General features: G+C 40.3%; 3 protein-coding genes and 1 non-coding gene across 4 annotated transcripts in view; 2 read left to right on the forward strand and 2 right to left on the reverse strand.

The window, feature by feature from the left end:
- The window catches only part of bmb (brambleberry), a 9,927-nt gene extending 7,866 nt beyond the window's left edge, over positions 1–2,061 (reverse strand). Inside the window, exons 1-3 of the mRNA XM_058407498.1 lie at positions 1,934–2,061; positions 874–1,141; positions 395–523 (exon numbers count right to left, since the gene is read on the reverse strand). Of these exons, the coding sequence (XP_058263481.1) occupies positions 395–523; positions 874–1,134 (390 nt within the window). The 5' untranslated portion in view covers positions 1,135–1,141; positions 1,934–2,061. The remainder of the gene's footprint in view (positions 1–394; positions 524–873; positions 1,142–1,933) is intronic.
- A 45-nt stretch (positions 2,062–2,106) lies between these two features.
- Positions 2,107–6,212, forward strand: faap24 (FA core complex associated protein 24). Its single transcript, XM_058407551.1, has 4 exons — positions 2,107–2,544; positions 3,311–3,450; positions 4,359–4,514; positions 5,755–6,212. Exons 1-4 carry the CDS (start codon positions 2,406–2,408, stop codon positions 5,995–5,997), a joined length of 678 nt encoding a protein of 225 aa, XP_058263534.1. The 5' UTR covers positions 2,107–2,405; the 3' UTR covers positions 5,998–6,212.
- Positions 6,213–7,717: 1,505 nt separating this feature from the next.
- On the forward strand, positions 7,718–20,919 carry slc7a10b (solute carrier family 7 member 10b). The gene is made up of 11 exons (XM_058407584.1): positions 7,718–7,928; positions 10,250–10,454; positions 10,772–10,923; positions 13,719–13,844; positions 14,739–14,892; positions 15,202–15,325; positions 15,429–15,532; positions 16,263–16,359; positions 16,493–16,642; positions 17,157–17,334; positions 18,677–20,919. Exons 1-11 carry the CDS (start codon positions 7,775–7,777, stop codon positions 18,805–18,807), a joined length of 1,575 nt encoding a protein of 524 aa, XP_058263567.1. The 5' UTR covers positions 7,718–7,774; the 3' UTR covers positions 18,808–20,919.
- Positions 20,334–20,407, reverse strand: trnat-agu (transfer RNA threonine (anticodon AGU)). Its single transcript has one exon. It is a non-coding gene; the product is annotated as a tRNA-Thr (tRNA).
- Positions 20,920–22,531: the final 1,612 nt, after the last annotated feature.

Below are 22,531 nucleotides of genomic sequence, written 5' to 3' on the forward strand. Positions count from 1 at the left end.
GATCACATGGGCCAGGCCTTCGCGCCACACATGCATCAATGAGCCTTGGTCACCCATGACCCTGACCACTGCAGACCGGGAAGAGCTGCAGTTTTGGAGATGGTCTGATCCAGTGGTCTAGCCATCACAATTCAGCCACTGTTCCTTCCTTGGACCAGTTTTGATAGATACCGACTTGAAAATGTTTTCTTTCCCAGCAAATGAATCAGTGTACTACTATATTCAGACAGGCCAGACTGCCTTTACACATTAAAGGAAGATTATGTAAAAAAAATATATATATTTTATCTTAAGTGATTAGTACAAATGAATGCTGCACAGACATAGAACACTGGCTGAATAAAAATACTGAAGCACAAAATTTAAATGAAGTCATTTAAAGTAATGACTGTACCATTTCCTCCGTGCACAGGAAAGTCCTGCGTCCTTCTACTTCTGATTGGCAGTTGAACAAAGCCACACCCAGTTTTGCCAGTTGTTCTTCTGAAAGGCCGCTGCAGGTAGCTTTGAGCTGAGTGACAACCTGTGAACAGAAGTCAGAAAATCTAAAAGGTAAAAATCTCCAGAATATAAACAAAATAGAGGTGAGCAAAAATCAGGACCATATTGTTCATGAGGTTGATACACTGAACCAAATATTTTCATGCATAAATCTGGCTCTGGGTCGTTGACTGGAAGATCGGATTTCAAGCCTCAGCACTGCCAAGCTGCCACTGTTGGGCCCTTGAGCAAGGTCCCCTCCAACACACCCTGCGTCATGGCTGACCCTGCACTCTGACCCCCAACCCCCAAGGATGGGATATGCGAAGAAAGATTTTCACTGTGCAGTAATGTATGTGTGATAAATAAAGACAACTTCAAGAAAGTCCTTACCCTAAAATGGCAGTTGTCAAGAGGACTCATATCAATCAGTTTCGCCTCAGCCAGTAGCTTCTCATCAGCAACATTCATCTCAAATGTTGGAGCATCACCAGAGAGGGCAGTCGGATTAGTGGGCACAGCTGGAGGCACCAGGGCCGGAGCTGGTGCCGCCTTCTTCATCCATTCAAAGAAAGCATCCGCTTCATCACACACAGCCAACATGCACACCAGCAGCATCCAAAGACTCAAACATATTAAAGGTCTCTGAACCATTTGACCTCTATAAAAAAAAAAAGAAAAGAAAAAAAAGAGGGAAAACAAAATGTTTCAAAGTGAATTCTGGGCTCACAGTTAGTGCTTGTATGGATTTTTGTAATCTAATTCATTTAAGAGTTTAAGAGTTCATGATGCTCAAGCCATCCAAGGTGTATTTCCACCTGGGTTAAGATCCAGATCCACCATGAACTTGACCAGGACAAAGCAATCACTTGATGGTTTTCGGAGAAAATGAACAAAAAGGTTATTAGTGTTCGCTTTGTAATTTAAACATTATATCAGAGAATGTTCCTTTGTTGTTGGCTCCAACATAAATCCTTCAGATTGCCATTTATTTAAATCACAATTCAGCCAGAGTGCCACAAAAGACCATGAGGTCCAGACTCAGAGGCATAAAAAAAAAAAAAAAAAAAAACATTCACACTGATCAAGGTTCAAGTCTATTCATATTGCAATTATTAAACGTTCAATAATTTACAATTCACTAATGGTTCAATGAAATTGCAATCCTGAGGGTCTGTGCATGCTGTTTCAGGACAAGCCTGGACATGGATCCTCACACAGCTGACAGGAATTAGTGTGTGTCCCCGTGTGTGTGTGTGTGTGTGTGTGTGTGTCTGTGTGTGTTACCTTACTGCTCTCGAACCTGCGTTTCATGACGCTTTGAGATGACAATTTTGTGCGTCATGCAAAAGTGCAATTAATATTTAAGTCTTCTCAAAAAACAAAACAAACAAAAAAAAAGCACACCTCTCTAAATCAATGCACTCGCCGAAAGTTGCTCCAGTAAACTTACCTGGCTGTAATCGCTGTCTGAATGAAGTTGAGATGCCTCCTCAATCTAGTTCATGCGTTTGTGCGTCTGTAACTGAAGACGCTTCTTTGTATCTCTTCAATCATTTAAATGGAAAAGGCGCAACCAATAGATGGCTTGGTCTGAAGTCTCGCGAGATTTGAGCCCCAGCTCTGGGCTGTTAACAGGCGCGAGATTTGATACGGTTCGTCGTTTTGATGGGCGGCACGCAGACCGACTCATTTTTCTTAAGTTGCCTCGCGAAACCATTTACACGCATGGAAATATTATAAATATCGATTTATTATATCATATCGATATATAGCAGGGTTTCAGCTAGTTCAAGCCTGCTAGATGACCGTAGAAGAACTAGCCATGATGCTAACTGGTTGATGTGAGCTGTTAGCTGCAGTCTTAAATGATCGCCACAAACTAATGACGAGTTATTCCTTTAGTGCTGACTAGCTGTCTCTAGATGAATAATGGTAGTGCTTATGTCAGCGTGATGGAGCCAAAGCCTTCAGCAGCAGTGGTGGTCAGTGCTGTACCTCCATACGGACATGTCATCGTCAACGCCAAGTGGAGGGGCTCCACACTAGTGCAGCATTTTAAAGGTGTGTAACCTGGAGTTTCTTAGGTCTTTAATGTTTTCCCCTTCTCCCAAATCACCTGATCTTGCTCACTAACTCATTAACAGCCCTTCCTGGGTTGAAGTGGGTGTCTTAGAGCAGAGAGATCACAAACATGCAAAACATCAGCATCAGGCCTTCAGACCTACACCGACCAGGCATAACATTATGATCACCTGTCTAATATTGTGTTGGTCCCCCTTTTGCTGACCCGTCATGCACTGTGTATTCTGACACCTTTCTATCAGAACCAGCATTAACTTCTTCAGCAGTTTGAGCAACAGTAGCTCATCTGTTGGATCGGATCACACGGGCCAGCCTTCGTTCCCCAATGAGTCTTGGCCGCCCATGACCCTGTCGCCGGTTCACCACTGTTCCTTCCTTGGACCTCTTTTGATAGATACTGACCACTGCAGACCGGGAACACCCCACAAGAGCTGCAGTTTTGGAGATGCTCTGATCCAGTGGTCTAGCCATCACAATCTGGCCCTTCGTCAAACTCGCTCAAATCCTTACGCTTGTCCATTTTTCCTGCTTCTAACACATCAACTTTGAGGACAAAATGTTCACTTGCTGCCTAATATATCCCACCCACTAACAGGTGCCATGATGAGGAGATCATCAGTGTTATTCACTTCACTTGTCAGTGCTCAGAATTTTATGCCTGATTGGTGTATAATAAAGACTTCAAAATCCTAATGAAGACCATGTGACTATGACGTCTGCTTGCTTACTCTCTCTTTTTTTTCAGGGAATGTGAAGACTGTCTTTGAGGAGGAGCTTGGTGTTGTGGACCTTCACCTCAGTAACAAAAGTTGTATCCTGTATGTGTCAGAGAGTGACTTGGTGGCAGGGAACGACTACAAAAGAAAAATTGTTCGATTCAGAAATGTAAGAAAATTGATCTATTTTGGTTGCCTGTGGGTCCTGACAAAACGAAATGGGGTTTTTTTCCAGCCTTGTCAGTAATCTTAACCTGTATACCTTAACGTAAGCATGACTTTGGGCCATTTGCAGCTTTTAGAGCCTTTAAAATGTATCTTGTTTATCTATTTGACATCGTAGGGTGCAGGTTGTGGAGAGTATACTGACAAGAAGAAATTCTTAAATAAAATATGTATTGCAATGGAGAAATTCTACATATGCAACTAAAGTATTCAAATATATTTTGGTGCAAAACTGCTGCAGGTATAGCCGTGGGTTTTAAGGACAGAGATGTCCATTTAATCTGTTTTTTCCTCCTCCAGCTATAATGTTTCATGAAGCATGTGCAGGAATTATGAATTAGACACTGAGTATCTCCGAGCCTCCTGGTGGTCCAGCGGCCCATGTTCAATTCCTGGGCAGGGAGCTAACCCAGCTACTGAAAAGTTAACTCTCAGTGCCGGTCCCAAGCCCGGATTAAATGGGAGGGTTGCATTAGGAAGGGTATCCGGTGTAAAACCTGTGCCGAAACGAAACATGTGGACCAAATGATCCGCTGTGACGACCCCAAACAGGGAGCAGCTGAAAGAACAACAACAACATGCTGAGTCTCACTCAAATGATTATATGTGCTTATTATTTGTACCTTTAACCAATGAGTAAATATTCTATTTCATCTGCTGAAATATAAATCATTGCTTTTTAATTAATGCTGGTGGAAATCCTGGCATTTAATCTGCTCTTAAAACACAATTTTAGATTATACTCTGCATATTACTTTGTATGTGAAAACCATTTAAAATATGCTTACATGTATATTTAAACCATTTAAAATGTGTTTAAAACGCTTATTAATTCAAGTCATTATGTTACAGGCCAATAGTAACTTCCATGGGATTGTTCTGGTGGAGAAGACCCATCTCAGTGAGCAGTACTTCAGTGCACTGCAGAAGTTTGTGGTGTTGGAGCTGGGCCTGACCCTGCTGCATGTCTCAGGTCCTGGTGAAGCAGCCCAGCTCATTGCACAGATGGTGAGTCAGTGTGAGATGCAAAGATCTAACCAAGGCATTTTAGTGTTAATAACAAATACACTATTTATTGTGTGCATGTAAATAGCAATAAAATAGGTATACCGTTAACAGATAAACAGGGCACTGGTGGCTCAGGGGTAGGTTTCTCACGTACCATGCAGAAGTCCCAGGTTCAAACCCCAGCCACTGGATGCAGTACCGGTCCCAAGCCCGAATAAGAATGCATCAGGAAGGGCATCCGGCGTAAAACCTGTGCCAAGTTGTTGTGGGGACCAGTTGGTCCGCTGTGGCGACCCCTCACACACGTAGGGAGCAAACAAAAGATCAACAACAACCGTTAACAGATAAACACTAAACATACTAAAATGTTTCCCAGTTAGACAGACATTAAATACACTATATTGCCAAAAGTTTTGGGACACCCCTCCAAATCCTTGAATTCAGGTATTAATCTTGGACACTTAGTTCCAGTGAAAGGAACTCTTAATGCTTCAGCATACCAAGACATTTTGGACAATTTCATGCTTTGTGGGAACAGTTTGGGGATGACCCCTTCCTGTTCCAAAATGACTGCGCACCAGTGCACAAAGCAAGTTCCATAAACACATGGATGAGTGAGTATGGTGTGGAGGAACTTCAGAGTCCTGACCTCAACCTGATAGAACACCTTTGGGATGAATTACAGCGGAGGCTGCAAGCCAGGCCTTCTCGTCCAACATCAGTACTGGACCTCACAAATGCGCTTCTAGAGGAATGGTCAAAAATTCCCATAAACACACTCCTAAACCTTGTGGAAAGCCTTCCCAGAAGAGTTGAAGCTGTTATAGCTGCAAAGGGCGGGACAACTCCATATTACATTCATGTACATGTAAAGACAGACGTCCCAAAACGTTTGGCAATATAGTGTCGTCAGATGTAGTCTTAACTACAGCGCATAGTGTAAAGAGGTCATGGCTGACGAATTGCATGAATCCAGATCAACTTTTATTTATGACCATTCCTTTTCTGGTCATCACACAGGCAAGGCAGTCAGAAAAATTCAAACAAAATAGCATCTAGCAAGCAAGAGAGGGAGAAACCTATAAATGCATGTTGGGGGAAACAAATTTCAGGTGTGCCCCATCTATTATGGTCTATATAACTTGTCCTAGATCTCCTCCTTCACAAGTTAGACTATTAATGTCCCTACTTTTATAGTTCTCTCTGAATGTCATATAATATAAAATGTTTTCTTCTACAGGTGCACGGAGAGAGCAAGGTGAACCCATTCCGCAGGAAAAGCACAGCCAGACTACTGGACCCAGTGGTGTTGAACTTGGTACAGCAGATCCCTGGGGTTGGCAAGGTGAAAGCCATGGCCCTACTCCAGTGCTTCTCGAGCATCCATAAGATCAGCAACGTCTCAGTTGAGGAGCTGGAGCCTGTTGTGGGGCAGGCCACTGCTCAGCACATCTGGGCTTTTTTTCATGACATACTTCCATGATATAGTGACACACGGCACTGTACAGAGACTTTCACACAGGATGTACCTGCTGTTTGCCATGTAAAGACTCTAACCTAATGCAAACCAAATGCTATCAAAACCATAGAATTTTTAGTTCTTGTTCAAGAAAAACTGAATAGCGTTTCCAAACAATTTTCCTGCAATGCAGTTAATAAAATTTGTTTGTCCTTTGAGGGGGAAAAAGTATCATAGTCTGTTATTTTTATTCATTGATTCATTCATCTTCAGCAACCTCATTGTCCTGTTTAAGGCACTGGAGCCTATCCCAGGAACACATCCTGGATGGGACACCAGTCCATCGCAGGCAACCATACACACACACACACACACACACACTTGAACTTTCACTCGCACCAGGCAGAAAGTCTTCCTACCGGCATGAATTGGAAGAGAACCTTGTGCTACCGTACTGCCTTATTTTAATTCTCCTGGTGTTTTACAATAACAACTGACCCCACTACAACTTTACAGAGTAAACTGATGTGTCTAATTAGACAGACAAGTTCATCTGCAGTATATAACATGATGTTTGATTCTTGAGTTATTTCTTTTTCTGTTCTTATACCCTGGACATATTAAAGAAACAGAGGAAAGTAACCATTAACTAATATATAAAACTAATAAAATGATGTAGATTTATTAATGTAGTTATATTACAGTATTACAGTAATATAGTTATAGACAGTATGGACAGACTCTTAAGCAGTTTGTTGCTTGTTTTAACCATGGTTTAAACTTTTAGTCTTGTATTTGTGGTCATCTCAGACTTCACATATTTGTCTTTTAAGTGTTTAAGTAAGGCGAACTTTCAACATTGGACAGTGAGTCTCAGTTTGTCCTATTTTCAAACTATTAAATTCACGGCGCTTTTAGAGCTCCACTGGACTCTCAAGGTATTTGGTGTGTATGCTCTCATTGTCTCAATGACTCCTTCATTCAAGCAATCTGTCGTTCCCTTAGTTTTGCTCTCTCTCTCTCTCTCTCTCTCTCTCTCTCTCTCTCGCTCTCTCTCTCGCTCTCGCTCTTTCCTCTGTGGCTCTTGTGATGTATTGGTTTTCTGCTCGACTTCTCCCTTTAAGGGCCGCACACTGCTGGCAGTGTTTGGGCCTTCCTGCCGGCTTACAAAGCAGTTCCACTTTGAACAGGGTCTCTGGCGGGGATCAACTGAATCCAGGGCCCTTCATTGTGTGACCAGCGTTGTTAGCCAGGGAAAAGCCACAGCACAAATTCACGACTTGACTTACTAAATTCCACGCCAGAGATCCTTCAAGGGTGAATAGGGGTGTGAGGAAGCTGCTTCGTTGTGAAATACGTCTTAAGTGCTCCTGGAATTTCTTTCTTCTGTATTTTACTGAATGAGAGTGATATTGTTGGAGGCCTTGTTGGACTGAGATAGGGAATAGGATTGGAATATTCAGCATGAGGTGGAATACATTTCAAATGGACCCCATACAACAGATTCCATAAGGACACTGTGAGGTGCTCGGTCTGTGCCTGGAGATGAGACCTATCCCACAACAAAACCACAAATCAGTCGAACGTTGAAACACATCTTAAACCTATTAGTCACACGCCATTTCCTTATATAGAGCAGTCAACTAGTCCTCCACTCGCTCACTTCTGAGGAGTCGTTAGCATTCTGTCCTGGACAGCGGCGGATGCTGCGCATGCGCCTTCTTTTCACCGTGCATCAATGCTCTGAGAGCAGTTCAAGAGAGGGAGAGCCGAGCTCGCTTTTTGGGAGCTGCTCGCTGAAATGCATGGAGCGGAGCGGCAGAGAAACGCCAAGCACAAGGCCGAGGCTCAGGCGAGCACCATGAAAGACGGAAAGATAAAGTGCGACACGATCCCGGAGCGAGTGACCCTCAAAAAAGAAATAGGACTGCTGAGCGCCTGCACCATCATCATCGGTGAGCCGAAGCATCTGCAAAAAAGTTTTCCATTACTTTGCAAAGTAATGCAGTTTAGTTACTTGCATTGTTGTTGTTGTTTACAAATAAACAGCAAACTTTATTAAGCCTCCTTGAGAAAAAACTGGAAAACAATGCAGTTAAGGGGGGGGGGATTAAATTCCCATCTGCACTTTTTTGTGAACAGAGCTTGTATGTTCTCCCAGTGTTTCCTCTGGGTACTCTGGTTTCCTCTTCCCTGTCTAAAAACATGGCATGTCTAAATTGTCCAGATTGGGTATGCAGAGGTGCCCTACTATGGCTTGGCACCCCATCCAGGGCCCAGATTCCCTTCGTATAGACTCCTTGCAATCATGTGTAGGATAAGCGGTACAGAAAATGCACAGCTTGATAAATAACGCTATAAAAGGTTATATTGTCAGCATGGTATGTTCTTTCATGTTTAATACAAGTTCTTTAATGCTTTATGGTGTTAGTTGATAATAGGTTACAGTAGAGGATCGGGCTCAGGTCACGAGCAAATGCTCACTTCTTTTAGGACTTTATGAGGAGAGAGGAGTTGAATCACACAGAGATGTTTTGAGAGGTGTGAGCCTTGGGTACTTATTCTGGCATTGAGATGAACACTATCTAACCAATAATTATAGGCCTGTGATTGAGGGTATGGAGTAGGGGGCTGGTTTTGAGGTCGGTTGTCCGTGGTACTGTTGACAGGAAGTTAAGCCATCCATTCTAGTCTCTTTCCATTTGTTTAAGTAGATAAAGCACCATTCTGTCTCTCTCTCTCTCTTTCACACACACACACGAATAGCATGAGAAATCAGTACACTATCAGTGGGGCCATTCATTTTTTGTAATTAACTTTCTATTAGTTTATCCAGCAGATTGCATGCTATTTAAGTTTTTTATCCTTTTACATTGTTCAGTCACAACACAAATAAGCAAATGACGGGAACGTAACACCAACTGTCATAGCAACTGGAAAAAGTCCAAATTAGCGCACACATAACCAGGATGGATTGTAGGGCATTTGTTAACAAGATTAGATCAAGTCCTTAAGAGACAATGCGGTTCCTGACCATGCTAAGATTGCAGTTGGTTTAACTCTGTTAGTCAGGGCAGTAGAAATAGTAAAATAGTGCTTAAAGGAATTGTGCTCATTTAATAACACAGGCAAGGGGTCATGTCAAATCTGATACTGTTAATTACATAGCTAATCGCACCATAGTCCTTAAACATGAGTATGTATGTGGACACAGAAAAAGTCACATGCATGTATTCACTATACTGCAAATAGTTACTTTTGTGAAATGTACAGTTATATCATCTGTAAACCACAGGAAGTGCATCAGCTTTACACTTCTCCCTGGGTTACGAATTACTGTTACTGGCATTTTGGTAACAAAAATTTGGTTCAGTAAATTACTGATACATGCTGTTGTGTAAGCTCACTGTGTGACTCTGCATGCCTGTTGAAGGAACAAGGCCACATAATATGGCTGTACTATAAAATAGGCTATGCAGTATTAATACACTCTTGATGTGGCATGGTTAGAGGTTGACCTGAAGGTCTGAGGATGGTCACGGTGCCCACAGGGAACAATTAATGATCAATGTTTCGATCAGCGCAATCAAAGTAAAGAAGTCATTGTTCCTGTGTTGTGGCATCTTGTAAAAATCATTTCACACAATTTACTCACATTCTAATTTATTCATATATTAGGAGTTGGGAGAAATAGAAACAAAAGATTTTCTCTTATACTATTTTATTGAATCCCAAGTTCTTGAATCAGTCATTGTCAGTATCCTCCTGGGTCAGTTGCCATAACTACACTATATTGCCAAAGGTTTTGGGACGTCTGCCTTTACATGCGCATGAATGTAATATGGAGTTGTCCCGCCCTTTGCAGCTATAACAGCTTCAACTCTTCTGGGAAGGCTTTCCACAAGGTTTAGGAGTGTGTTTCTGGGAATTTTTGACCATTCCTCTAGAAGCGCATTTGTAAGGTCAGGCACTGATGTTGAACGAGAACGTCTGGCTCGCAGTCTCCGCTGTAATTCATCCCAAAGGTGTTCTATCAGGTTGAGGTCAGGATTCTGTGCAGGACTCCACACCAAACTCGCTCATCCCTTTCTATCAGTTTATATCTAAACTGTAAGACTTATATTGGAAGTGATATCAATATTAATCTCAAATTTTATTATGTCATAAGAAATAGAAATATTAATACACAATGCTTATATGTCACATGTCCCTTGGGGGTCACCCACACCTTTTTGAGAACCATGGTGGTATAACATTAAAGCTTTTTTTCCTACAGGTAACATCATTGGCTCTGGGATCTTCATCTCTCCTAAAGGGGTGCTGGAACACTCGGGTTCTGTTGGATTGGCACTGGTGGTATGGACATTAGGAGGGGGTATCGCTGCTCTTGGCTCTCTCTGTTATGCTGAACTTGGGGTCACTATTCCTAAGTCAGGGGGAGACTACTCCTATGTTACAGAGATTTTTGGAGGCCTTATCGGGTAAGTAAAAAAAAAAGTAATCCAACTTCATCTAGAAGCCTCTTTACAATACTTATCAACTTTTGAGTATATATCAGTGAATTTCCTCTTAATAGGCTTTGTATGCTCAGTGCTGTAAAGCAAAGCTGTTGAACGATTATACATAAAAGTATGGCAGACTACAAGCAAGGCATTCATTCCAAATAGAAATCATGCCTTGTTGTAGTTGTAAAAGCAAAATTGTGTTCTTATGGCCTTCTGGACATGAAGTGCATCACCATCACTTAATATCACCATCATAAATTGTCCCATCTCTCTCTTCTTCCCCTTTCTTCCAGGTTCCTGCTTTTATGGAGTGCAGTACTGATCATGTACCCTACTACTCTAGCTGTAATAGCCCTCACTTTCTCCAACTACGTTCTACAGCCAGCCTTTCCCAACTGCGTTCCTCCTTACATGGCCACACGTATGCTCTCCGCCGTCTGCATTTGTGAGTAAAGCAACAGTTGTCTTACAGTTTACAAGCATTTGTCTTACAGTTTATTCAATTCATTTGTCACTCTCTTTCAAGGGTCCCTGCATTCTTTAAACGAATGTTATTATTAATTACTTTTACTAACACGGAGGTAAATGACTAACAGTAAGCATGCTGTGTCTAGGCTGCTGTAGAAAATGTGCGGGAAATTCATTTTTCTGCATGGAGAAATCTGGTGAAAATTCATCAGATCAGTTGGAATGATCAAACAGTTGGAATGATAATTCAAGGCACCACACTTACATGGCCTGAGTGTTTTGGGTCTTGACATGACGCCAACGTTTGTTTAAAGGAAAGCTATCGGCTCTAATTATAGTACAGTGTAAAGACTTAAATAGTAGGCGCTTAAACAGTAATGTAATAATTCAAGGCACCTCTCAGCATCATTCTGCATTAACACATGCTGTGTTAAATGAATACAATAGGACAGCACTATTTGTTCAATATTGAAGCACACAAAGACGTTAAGGCATATTTCAAGGTCTTAATGGGCTTGGCTCATTAGCACAGCTTAAAAAGCTGTGAGGCCCTAAGAAGTAAATCTTTCCCTTTTTTTGCGCTGTGTTCTTTAGAAATACCAAGCAGCCTAATTGACCAATCAGCCAACCCACCTTCCCAGAGTCCCAGCATCTACACTGAATGAAACAGTGGCAATGTACTGAGAGCTTGAAAAAGAAAAAGAAAAGTGATCAGTGAATAGATACAACACTCTGAAAGATAAAAACCCAAACAAGAACAGTAGACAGCCAATATGTCACATGCAGAGCACATTCATTCTAGATTTGGCCAAAACCTCACGGGGGCAATGAGCAGCAACAGTGGAGCACTTGACTGTGCAGTGCTGGAGACAACTAGGCGTGTGATTATTGCATAACCTCTAATTACTTACTCTTGTTTGTGGAGTTGACACAAGAGAAGAGTTCTGTAAAAGAGTGAGGCGCTCCATCTTTTCACAGACCTGCTCATTGCCCTTTTTCTTCTATTACGCCACAGAGCAATTTGTTTGTCTGGGTTAAAAGGGACCTTAGGTTTCACAGAGCCGGAAAAAAGGAGCATGTAGGAAAAGAGAGTGACTGCGACAGTGATGGATGAGCTGAATGAATTACAATTCCACTCCACCTTTTCCAAGGATTCCCACATTCTCATAGTTTTTTTGCTTCTTGAAATCTTTGGTCACATTTACAATTGTTTCACTTGTCAACTGTTGGTCAACTGGAATGTGGAGCAAGAAGCCAATGAACCATTTAGCATCACCCTAGTTTCCTAGCAGACGTCTGTGAATGACTGCTTGTCTGCATTTTGCACTGCAAATAGCTGAAAACCTGAACAAAAACAACTGCTATTTAGTTTAAGACTTTAATCATATTAGGATATGCCAAGAGCACAGTGTGTACTCCTGAATTTAAAACTAAACCCATATTAATAACGGCTGATTAAGCAATTAGTTGTGGCAATACTTATAGTTTTTTCAGCCAGAAGCCATGAAATTCAGTCTTGGAGTGAGTTGGTACATTTATTTCACATCATTGTTTGTGTAGTAAGTCGAAATTAAATATGCAGTACATACACTGTATTGCCAAAAGTTTTGGGACATCTGCCTTAACATGCACATGAATGTAATACGGAGTTGGCCCACCCTTTGCAGCTATAACAGCTTCAACTCTTCTGGGAAGGCTTTCCACAAGGTTTAGGAGTGTGTTTCTGGGAATTTTTGACCATTCCTCTAGACTTTGTGAGGTCAGGCACTGATGCTGGACAAGAAGGCCTGGCGTCCCATAGGTGTTCTATCAGGTTGAGGTCAGGAAGTTTTTCCACACCAAACTCGCTCATCCATGTCTTTATGGACCTTGCTTTGTGCACTGGTGTGCAGTCATGTTGGAACAGGAAGGGGTCATCCCCAAACTGTTCCTACAAAGTTGGGAGCATGAAATTGACCAAAATGTGTTGCTATGCTGAAGCATTAAGAGTTCCTTTCACTGGGATTAAGGGGCCAAGACCAACACCTGAATTCAATGATATGGAGGGGTGTCCCAAAATTTTTGCCAATATAGTGTACCTTTTCTGTAGATGCATACATTCATGGTTATATGAAACTAATAAGACCAACAAACTCTAGTTTCAGCTAATGTAGAGATCATGTTCACCAAAGAATAAACCATATAATTGTTAGCATGTATTAGCAACTATTGAAGCTTTTTAGATTGCACAAGTTGTCGTGTGAGTGGTTGCAAATAGGCAACTGAAAATGTCCGTAATTGTTTCCAGACTAGACCACATTCTTCTTTCTTACATTTTTTCTTTACATGATGCAACACCTAGCTAGACTGGGTGAAGACACCTATGTGATCACAAAAGCATTTGGGCAGTTGCTAAACATGACCTTTAAGCTAGTCATATTCCTGTTAGCAGTAAATATGGAATGCACATGGTTGCAAGCTACAGTGTCTAGAAAAAGACACGTTCATTGATGCTTTTTCATATCTAGTGCATCTCAGAATCAGTCAAGCCCTTTGTCAAATACACTGCCGTTAAAAGCTGTATTATTTTAATTATTACAAATATCAGAATCTATCAACTGTCAAGATTTTGTTTAGCACTCGAAATATAACTAGCTGGCTGATTTAGCATTCATGTTTTGTTTGAGATAACACGTCATCCTCTAATAATTTGCACAAATTAAATGATATACGGTTTTTTGTATACTCTTAGAAATCTGATGTGTGTGTGTGTGTGTCTGTGTGTGTTTGCAGTATTTCTGACATGGGTAAACTGCTTCAGTGTGCGTCTGGCCACACGGATCCAAGATATCTTCACTGTAGGGAAGCTTCTGGCCCTGGGCCTCATTATAGCTGTGGGACTGTTCCAGATCTACGAAGGTGAGAGTAATTTAGCACTAGGTAACATTTAACATGTCTCATGTACGAATGATGAAAAAGGTTAGGAAATGTAATTGAATAATTATGATATTGCTGTGTGCTGGGCTTAGCCACTGAAAGAGTAAGAGTATAGTCTTTGCTATAGAGTTATACTAGCTATATACTGATGATCTCCTCATCATGGCACCTGTTAGTGGGTGGGATATATTAGGCAGCAAGTGAACATTTTGTCCTCAAAGTTGATGTGTTAGAAGCAGGAAAAATGGACAAGCATAAGGATTTGAGCGAGTTTGACAAGGGCCAAATGATGATTGCTAGACAACTGGATCAGAGCATCTCCAAAACTAGAATGGTGGTGAACCGGTGACAGGGTCATGGACAGCCAAGGCTCATTGATGCATGTGGGGAGCGAAGGCTGGTGTGTTGGATCGGATGTGATCCGATCCAACAGACGAGCTACTGTTAATGCTGGTTCTGATAGAAAGGTGTCAGAATACACAGTGCATAACAGGCAGCAAAAGGGGGACCAACACAATATAATGACTTTATACCTGATCGGTGTATAATATCATCATATAATGTCACGTTAAACAACATCATAACAAATAATAAAAATAAGTTTCAAGAGAAGCAAAATGACTAAATAAGGAGCGGCCCTCTAAGGGGAGATCACCCTTTGTTGACATCTGGGCACAAATAAAAGAAACTGGTTACAAGATCTAAGAGTTCTGGTCAGCGGGAAATGGTGGGGAAGGTCAATAACATAATAATAATATGGAATGTATACATGCACAAGCATACAAGCAGTTTAAAAATGATTGTCCAAATGTATTTGATCTAAATGTCCTCATACAGATAAACGTAAACAGTGATTATGACGTCCTGTTTCCTTAGGTAATTACAAGGGTCTTACACCACAAGTAGCGTTTGAATTTTATAAGACACCATCAGTGGGGCAGATTGCTCTGGCATTCCTTCAGGCCTCCTTCGCCTTTAGTGGCTGGAACTTTCTCAATTACGTCACAGAAGAGGTGGTGGATCCCAGAAGGTGAGCAAAGACTGCTTACATATTGAGTGTTTTCATATTTATAAGGTGGAGGTACAGTTTACTGTAAATATGCTTTTATGGAATTTAATGTCATATTTTTGGTAGCATTCAGAGTAAAGGCTCAGAAGTTCTCGAAAGCTGTTTGACTTGAATATAAACACACTGTCTCTTTATTACACACCTTCTCAGTGGGTGATGTTTTATTTGCCGGTGACGGGAGAAACTTGCTGTATCTGAAATACTTTACTGCTGTTGAACAATATTCTAGTCAGCAGTGCCGTGTTATAAACATGTTTGTTGTTTGATCAGAAATCTTCCACGTGCAATTTACATCTCCATTCCACTGGTAACCATTGTGTACACGCTCACCAATATCGCCTACTTCTCCTCCATGTCCCCCGAGGAGCTGTTATCCTCCAATGCTGTGGCTGTAGTAAGTACACTACACATTCTTCCCTCCCTCTTGCAAGCTGTTCGGACACATATTGTATATTGCCTTGAGGATGTGCTACAGTTCTGACACTTATGTCCAACAGACATTTGGTGAGAAGCTGCTTGGAATGTTCTCCACCATCATACCCATCTCTGTGGCACTCTCCACATTTGGAGGAATCAATGGCTACCTCTTCACCTCATCCAGGTCAGCTCGGTCATTCCAGGATTTCTAGCTCATTGACGTGTGATTGAATATAGTGGAATGTTCTGCTGCCCCCTACTGGAGGATTAGCACAAGCATAGTATGTTGATTCTCAAAGTAGGGTCTGTGAAGCATAGCCAGGGGTTTGAGCCCACCATTAACATTCATTCATCTTCAGGGTCTTAGTGAATCTGGTGCATATCCAATGGACTCTAGGGGTGAGGTAATGGGTCTCCAGACCATCACAGGGCAGCATATATTTATACACTAATTCAAATCTAGGGGCAGTTTATCATAGTCAATCCACTGGAGAACCTGGAAACCAACACAGACAGTAACCTGAGCTCAGTATAAAAGTTGTGAGAATGGCAATGCTCTGTCTCCCATTATCAATATATTTATTAGCTCGTTTGACTGGTGATTTGAATTGGTTTGCTTTTAATCTTAACTACGCTAACCCAAATAAGCCTGTAATCTAATGTATTGTTTCTATGAATACCGGATCATCCATACTGTAGTTTTCACTCATAAGGAGAACACTGGGAGGTTTGTGTATGCTCAGAGTTAGTATAAGAGGACATCTCCATGATCACACACACAAATCTTTCCTTTCCCATCTTGAAAATGCTTGATGACAATTCAGGGTTTTTTTTTATTTTGCATGTAGATATTTATTTGTTGTGTGTGTGTGTGTGTGGGTGTGTGTGTGTGGTATGTTTGTGTGCACATTCAGACTCTGTTTCTCCGGTGCGAGAGAAGGACATTTACCCAGCTTGCTAGCTATGATTCACTTTAAGAGTTGCACCCCAATTCCAGCCCTGCTTGTCTGTGTGAGTTGCTATACGACATCCAAATACTTCATATAGAATTTTTGTCATCATTTCTGGTCTGTTTCGTATCAGCAGACTCAGTGTTTTTTGTCTGTCTGCCTCTGTTCCTCTCACTTTCTCTCATCTTTTACAGTGCACTGCAACAATTGTAATCATGTGCATTGGTGAAACACATAACCTTATAAACTATGTGTCCTTCATCAACTACCTCTCCTATGGAGTCACTATTGCTGGCTTGCTGTATTACAGATGGAAGAAGCCAAACCTGTACAGGCCTATCAAGGTATCATTAGAACTTATACTTACATACTCAGAAAAATGCAGAGGTGCTTCCTGATTAAGATTTCATTGTGGTAGCACAGTGTGGAAGTAAAAGAAAAGAAGAGAAAACACCTCAATATTCAACTCTGCTGATAGTGTAGAATACCAGATACTGTAAATATTTACCTTCTAAGAACAACTGCTGTGATTATAAATACTGACCTGTGCTTAGCCTTGGAGTCTTATTCACAATAGGTTATAATGAACATCTTTTCAATACTTTTTATTTGTTTCCCTTCACTCTTCTATACCTGTGTATTGTAATGATTTATAATCAAGAGTATTGGCTTGTCTTTGGCTCGTCCCCAGGTTTCTTGCTCCTGCTGTCTCAGGGAGTTTTTCCTTTCTAAGTTCTGCCTCTGGTTCATGCAATAGAGATTTAAATCTGGATTTAAAAATAACACTGAATTAAAAAATCCACAGAATTCACTCAATAATGGCATTAATGAACAATTCTTCTGGTGTCCTGTGTACAGGTGAGTTTGTTTGTTCCTGTGTGTTACCTGCTGTTCTGGGTCCTGCTGCTGGGCTTCAGTCTGCATTCAGAGCCTGTGGTCTGTGGAGTCGGACTGGTCATCATGCTCACTGGAGTACCTGTATACTTTCTGGGAGTGTACTGGAAAGACAAGCCAAAGTGTATCTATAACTTCATTGGTATGTTTAAAATAATAAAATGTGTCTACTTCCTAATACGTTTATATTTTACATTGCCCAATAACTATACTATATTTTAAACACTAAATAAATGATAATTTAAAAATCATAACGTTTCTACATATATGCCTAGAAATTCCTTTAAAGGTATTGAAATTGCATTACTGTGGGAAGAAAGGGTTCAGTACCTTAACAGTGTTATTGTTTAAATGCAATATCACCCACCCGAAGTAGACTGGGGATGTGGCAGCTTAGTGGTTAAGTTGAGTTTGAATCCCAGGTCCACTAAGCTGCCACTGCTGGGCCCCTGAGCAAGGCCCTTAACCCTCAATTGCTCAGCTGTATAAAAAAATGAGATAAATTGTAACCTGCTCTGGATAAGGGTGTCTGCCAAATGGCAGAAATATACATCGATCAGGCATAATATTATGACCACTGACAGGTGAAGTGAATAACACTGGTGATCTTCTCATCATGGCACCTGTTAGTGGGTGGGATATGTTAGGCAGCAAGTGAACATTTTGTCCTCAATGTTGATGTGTTAGAAGCAGGAAAAATGGACAAGCGTAAGGATTTGAGCGAGTTTGACATCGAGGGCCAAATTGTGATGGCTAGACCACTGGATCAGATCATCTCCAAAACTGCAGCTCTTGTGGGGTGTTCCCGGTCTGCAGTGGTCAGTATCTATCAAAGTGGTCCAAGGAAGGAACAGTGGTGAACCGGCGACAGGGTCATGGACGGCCAAGTCTCATTGATGCACATGGGGAGAGAAGGCTGGCCCGTGTGATCCGATCCAACAGATGAGCTACTGTTGCTTAAATTGCTGAAGAAGTTAATGCTGGTTCTGATAGAAAGGTGTCAGAATACACAGTGCAGGACGGGTCAGGGCTGTTTTGGCAGCAAAAGGGGCACCAACACAATATTAGGCAGGTGGTCATAATGTTATACCTGGTCAGTATAAATGACTGTGCATCACCATACAAACTAAATCATAATCCAAATGCAACATGTGCAAAGGGCCTTTCCTAAATACTGTTTATAGTGTCTCAGACCATTTAAATATAGAAATAAATAGAACGATTTAGACTAAAAAGTAATTCAATATACTGAATATTTAATATTCTACCTATCTGTCTGTCTATCTGTCTTTTTGTCTATCTATCTGTCTGTCCATCTGTCTGTCTGTCTGTCTGTCTTAATATTCTATCTCTCTATGTTTCTGTCTATCTGTCTGTCTTTCTATCTATCTATCTGTCTATCTAATTTTCACTCACATTGTTGATTAAATAATTTGTAATGAAAGCTTTATTGATTTATTCATTCTTTGTTGTGTTTGTTACAGAGTGGGCCACGTATCTGGGTCAGAGAGTGTTTTTTGTGGTTTTCCCCCAAGTTGACCCCATTGAAGACATAACGCCGAGAGAATGGACGGATAAGTCTTCTGCCATTAGCAAGGCCTCTGGACCTGTTTGACTTTTATTTTATTTTTTTGGTTTGTTTATTACCTTAATTATATCATATTTTTGTCAAACCATAGTTGTCCTGTTATTTTAAAGCCCCAAAATAAGGTTCATGGGTAAATATTCAAACACAAATATCTATAAGCCTTGTATAGTTTTTTTTTTTTGTATTTACTGCTACATGTAAGTTAATGTCACTATGTTAACACCTCAAATGGACTTCCCATAGATGTACATTTCAATATTTCTAAACATTTCTAACAATTTAATATATCGTTTATTGTCTGAAATATTTCAGTATGTTTTTTTTAACTGGATCAATTCAGAATAAAAAAACCTTAGGTTTTTTAAGCACTGTCAGGTATTTCCCTGCTAGTTGTCTGTGTGTATATATACTTGAAATACATAATAATGGAGACATAAGAGCTAATGCTGACTATATTTATTGCAGTGTGGCAGTTAGAGAAGTCCTTGTATTTTGTCTTGTATGTTACCTCTTTAAAGCACAGCTAGAAATCTGGCGTTCAGGAAAGTATTAGCTTTGCTAATTAAGCAGGGTGCGTGACAACCTATGCCTTATCTTACCAACTCAGTTCTGGAGAAATCTGATCATTTATAAAGTATTCTAATGGTTATTCTTTATATCCTTTTAGACTTGCATTCTAATCAAACAATCTAATATTTGATTATTGTCTATAATTATAGTGAGTGCAGGTGAACCATATTCCTCTACATACATATCAGAAGTAAGCATTCGTTATAATAACTGAAAAATAACGCAACTATATGTTTGTCAAAAATCTTCCTAACAAATACTCAGCTGTGTCTTTTTGGAGCTAGTCTCTAAAACCCTTTTCAGTCCAACTCCATGCACAGAGCAGCTCGAATGGTTGAAGGTTGTTGATTTGGCAGACCATTTCATTACTGACAAGCCTGCTTCATTTCACTTCAAATATGTTGTCCTGTGTAACTATGGGTATATATGTGGTCAGTGAAAACAGTTGGGACATTTCAGGAAACAGGCAAGGTGTCCCTAAACCGTGGGTGTAAATATTCTTGCAGAGCCACTGAACCGGATAGCATTGTCTCTCTTTTGTTTTCCTGTTTTGTTTTGTTTTGTTTTGTTTGTTTTAAATAGATGTCCTATATAATAAGTAGGTGATATAAGGGGGAGATATCAAACTGCCAGAAATCAAGCACTGTATCAGTTACTTTAAGCTGTACTTTTGTTTTCTTTTTCTTTCAACATGCTCATTTTACCTATGCAGACCTATTGTAGAAGAAAGAGTTTTCAATGTGAGATTTGAAACTGTAAATTATTTGTATAGTTTATTTCCAGTGGAAGAGATACTTCCATGGTTACCCGTTGTCTGTCTCTTTTTGTAAATGATAAAATGGTTTAACAGTTCTGGTCATGAATAAAGAATAATTAATACTATTTTTCGATTTATTTTTGATTATTAGGTGTAATTATTACAGAGTGGTTGAGTTCGGTGTCTGTCTCATTAATTAGACTTTCTGCGGAACGTTGTTCTTAAAAGGCACCGCTGGGATTCGAACCCAGGATCTCCTGTTTACTAGACAGGCGCTTTAACCAACTAAGCCACGGCGCCGCTGACGTTCGGTTCAAAATTTCCTTTCTTCGCTTTGCTCTACAGGGCTGAATTTTTAAGAATACGTCATGAGTTATGAGTGACCTTATCGATCTCCTTGTTCTTCGACAGCCAGAGATCCTAGGGGCAAGAAGCTAGGAGTACGCTAGCCATATGTCCTCAAAGGGGCTAATATTTTTGTCACGTCAACAATATCCCCTGTCGAAGTTATCAAAAATTAAACAGCAAAAAAAAATTAAAAGCAATTTTAGGAGTAAATGACTAAATAGTGCAGTAGTTACAGACGCGGCGGCTTTATAAACAGTAGATGGCGACAAATAGACTTATATTGCCAAAAGTTTTGGGACACCCCTCCAAATCACTGAATTCAGGAGATGTTTTTCAGGTGTTAATCTTGGCCTCTTAGTTCCAGTGAAAGGAACTCTTAATGCTTCAGCATACCAAGACATTTTGGACATTTTCATGCTCCCAACTTTGTGGGAACAGTTTGGGGATGACCCCTTCCTGTTCCAACATGACTGCACACCAGTGCACAAAGCAAGGTCCATAAAGACATGGATGAGTGAGTTTGGTGTGGAGGAACTTCCTGACCTCAACCCGATAGAACACCTATGGGACGCCAGGCCTTCTCGTCCAACATCAGTGCCTGACCTCACAAGTGCACTTCTAGAGGAATGGTCAAAAATTCCCATAAACACACTCCTAAACCTTGTGGAAAGCCTTCCCAGAAGAAATGAAGCTGTTATAGCTGCAAAGGGCGGGACAACTCCATATTACATTCATGTACATGTGAAGGCAGACGTCCCAGTTTTGGGCTGGCTCACAGTCTCCGCTCTAATTCATCCCAAAGGTGTTGAGGTCAGGACTCTGTGAAGCTAAAACTAAACTCACTCATCCATGTCTTTATGGACCTTGCTTTGTGCACTGGTGTGCAGTCATGTTGGAACAGGAAGGGGTCATCCCCAAACTGTTCCCACAAAGTTGGGAGCATGAAATTGTCCAAAATGTCCTGGTGTTTCGTCACTGGCACAATGGAGGTGGATTTGAAGCATGTTGGCACAACTGCTTGGGCGAGGTACAGTTTGAAAATGTCCGTAAAGACCCCTGCAAGCTGCTCAGCACATGCCCTTAGCATGCGTCCAGGGATGCCATCGGGGCCAGCAACCTTACGTGCATCAGTACGTTGTACACATCTGTGGAGGTGAGTGTGAGGGTCTGGTCGTCTCCACACCAAACTCTCTCTCATCCATGTCTTTATGGACCTTGCTTTCTCCACTGGTGTGCAGTCATGTTGGAACAGGAAGGGGTCATCTCCAAACTGTTCCTACAGAGTTGGGAGCATGAAATTACCCAAAATGTCTTGGTATGAAGCTGAAGCATTAAGAGTTCCCTTCACTGGAACTAAGGGGCCGAGACCAACCCCTGAAAAACAACACCTGAATTCAATGATTTGGAGGGGTGTCCCAAAACTTTTGGCAATAGTAGTTTTTGGTCAATTTTGTAACTGATTTTAATATCTTAGTTTTTTAATACGTCCTTTATTTCATAAATATGATTTACACTGATTGAATTTAACAGGTTCATGTTTCCACGTCCACATATTCTTTCTTTTCATTTTTTTGTTACTTGTTTTTTATTGAGAAATCACAACCCAAATTTGCATTAATGAGTCAATGTAAAACCTTTTTTTTTAAAAAAATATATAATGACTATATAAAATTATATTTTATATTATATTATAAATTATATTATAAATAATATAAATATTATTAATAATATAAAGACTTATAAGGCACCAATTTGACATAATGACCCTTTAATCCATTTTATTTGTATGTTTAGTTGTTTATCTATATTTCTTTTGTCACATTTTTAGTCACTTTTATTTTTAATACATTTTGGTCATTAATTATTCATAAACATTTAACTTTATTTTGATTGCAAATTTTCTTTTGTGTGTTTGTTCCTAGTTTTACTGTCCAGTCTGATAGTATGTAGTTCAATTTAGGTTATTATTTAATTTATTCGATTATTTTATATATATATAATTTTTATATATATATAATATATATAAAATAAATATATTTTATTTTTATTCGATTTTATGTTATTTATTTATTTATT

Source organism: Hemibagrus wyckioides, linkage group LG14, assembly GCF_019097595.1.
Source record: "Hemibagrus wyckioides isolate EC202008001 linkage group LG14, SWU_Hwy_1.0, whole genome shotgun sequence".
NCBI classification, from domain to species: domain Eukaryota; kingdom Metazoa; phylum Chordata; class Actinopteri; order Siluriformes; family Bagridae; genus Hemibagrus; species Hemibagrus wyckioides.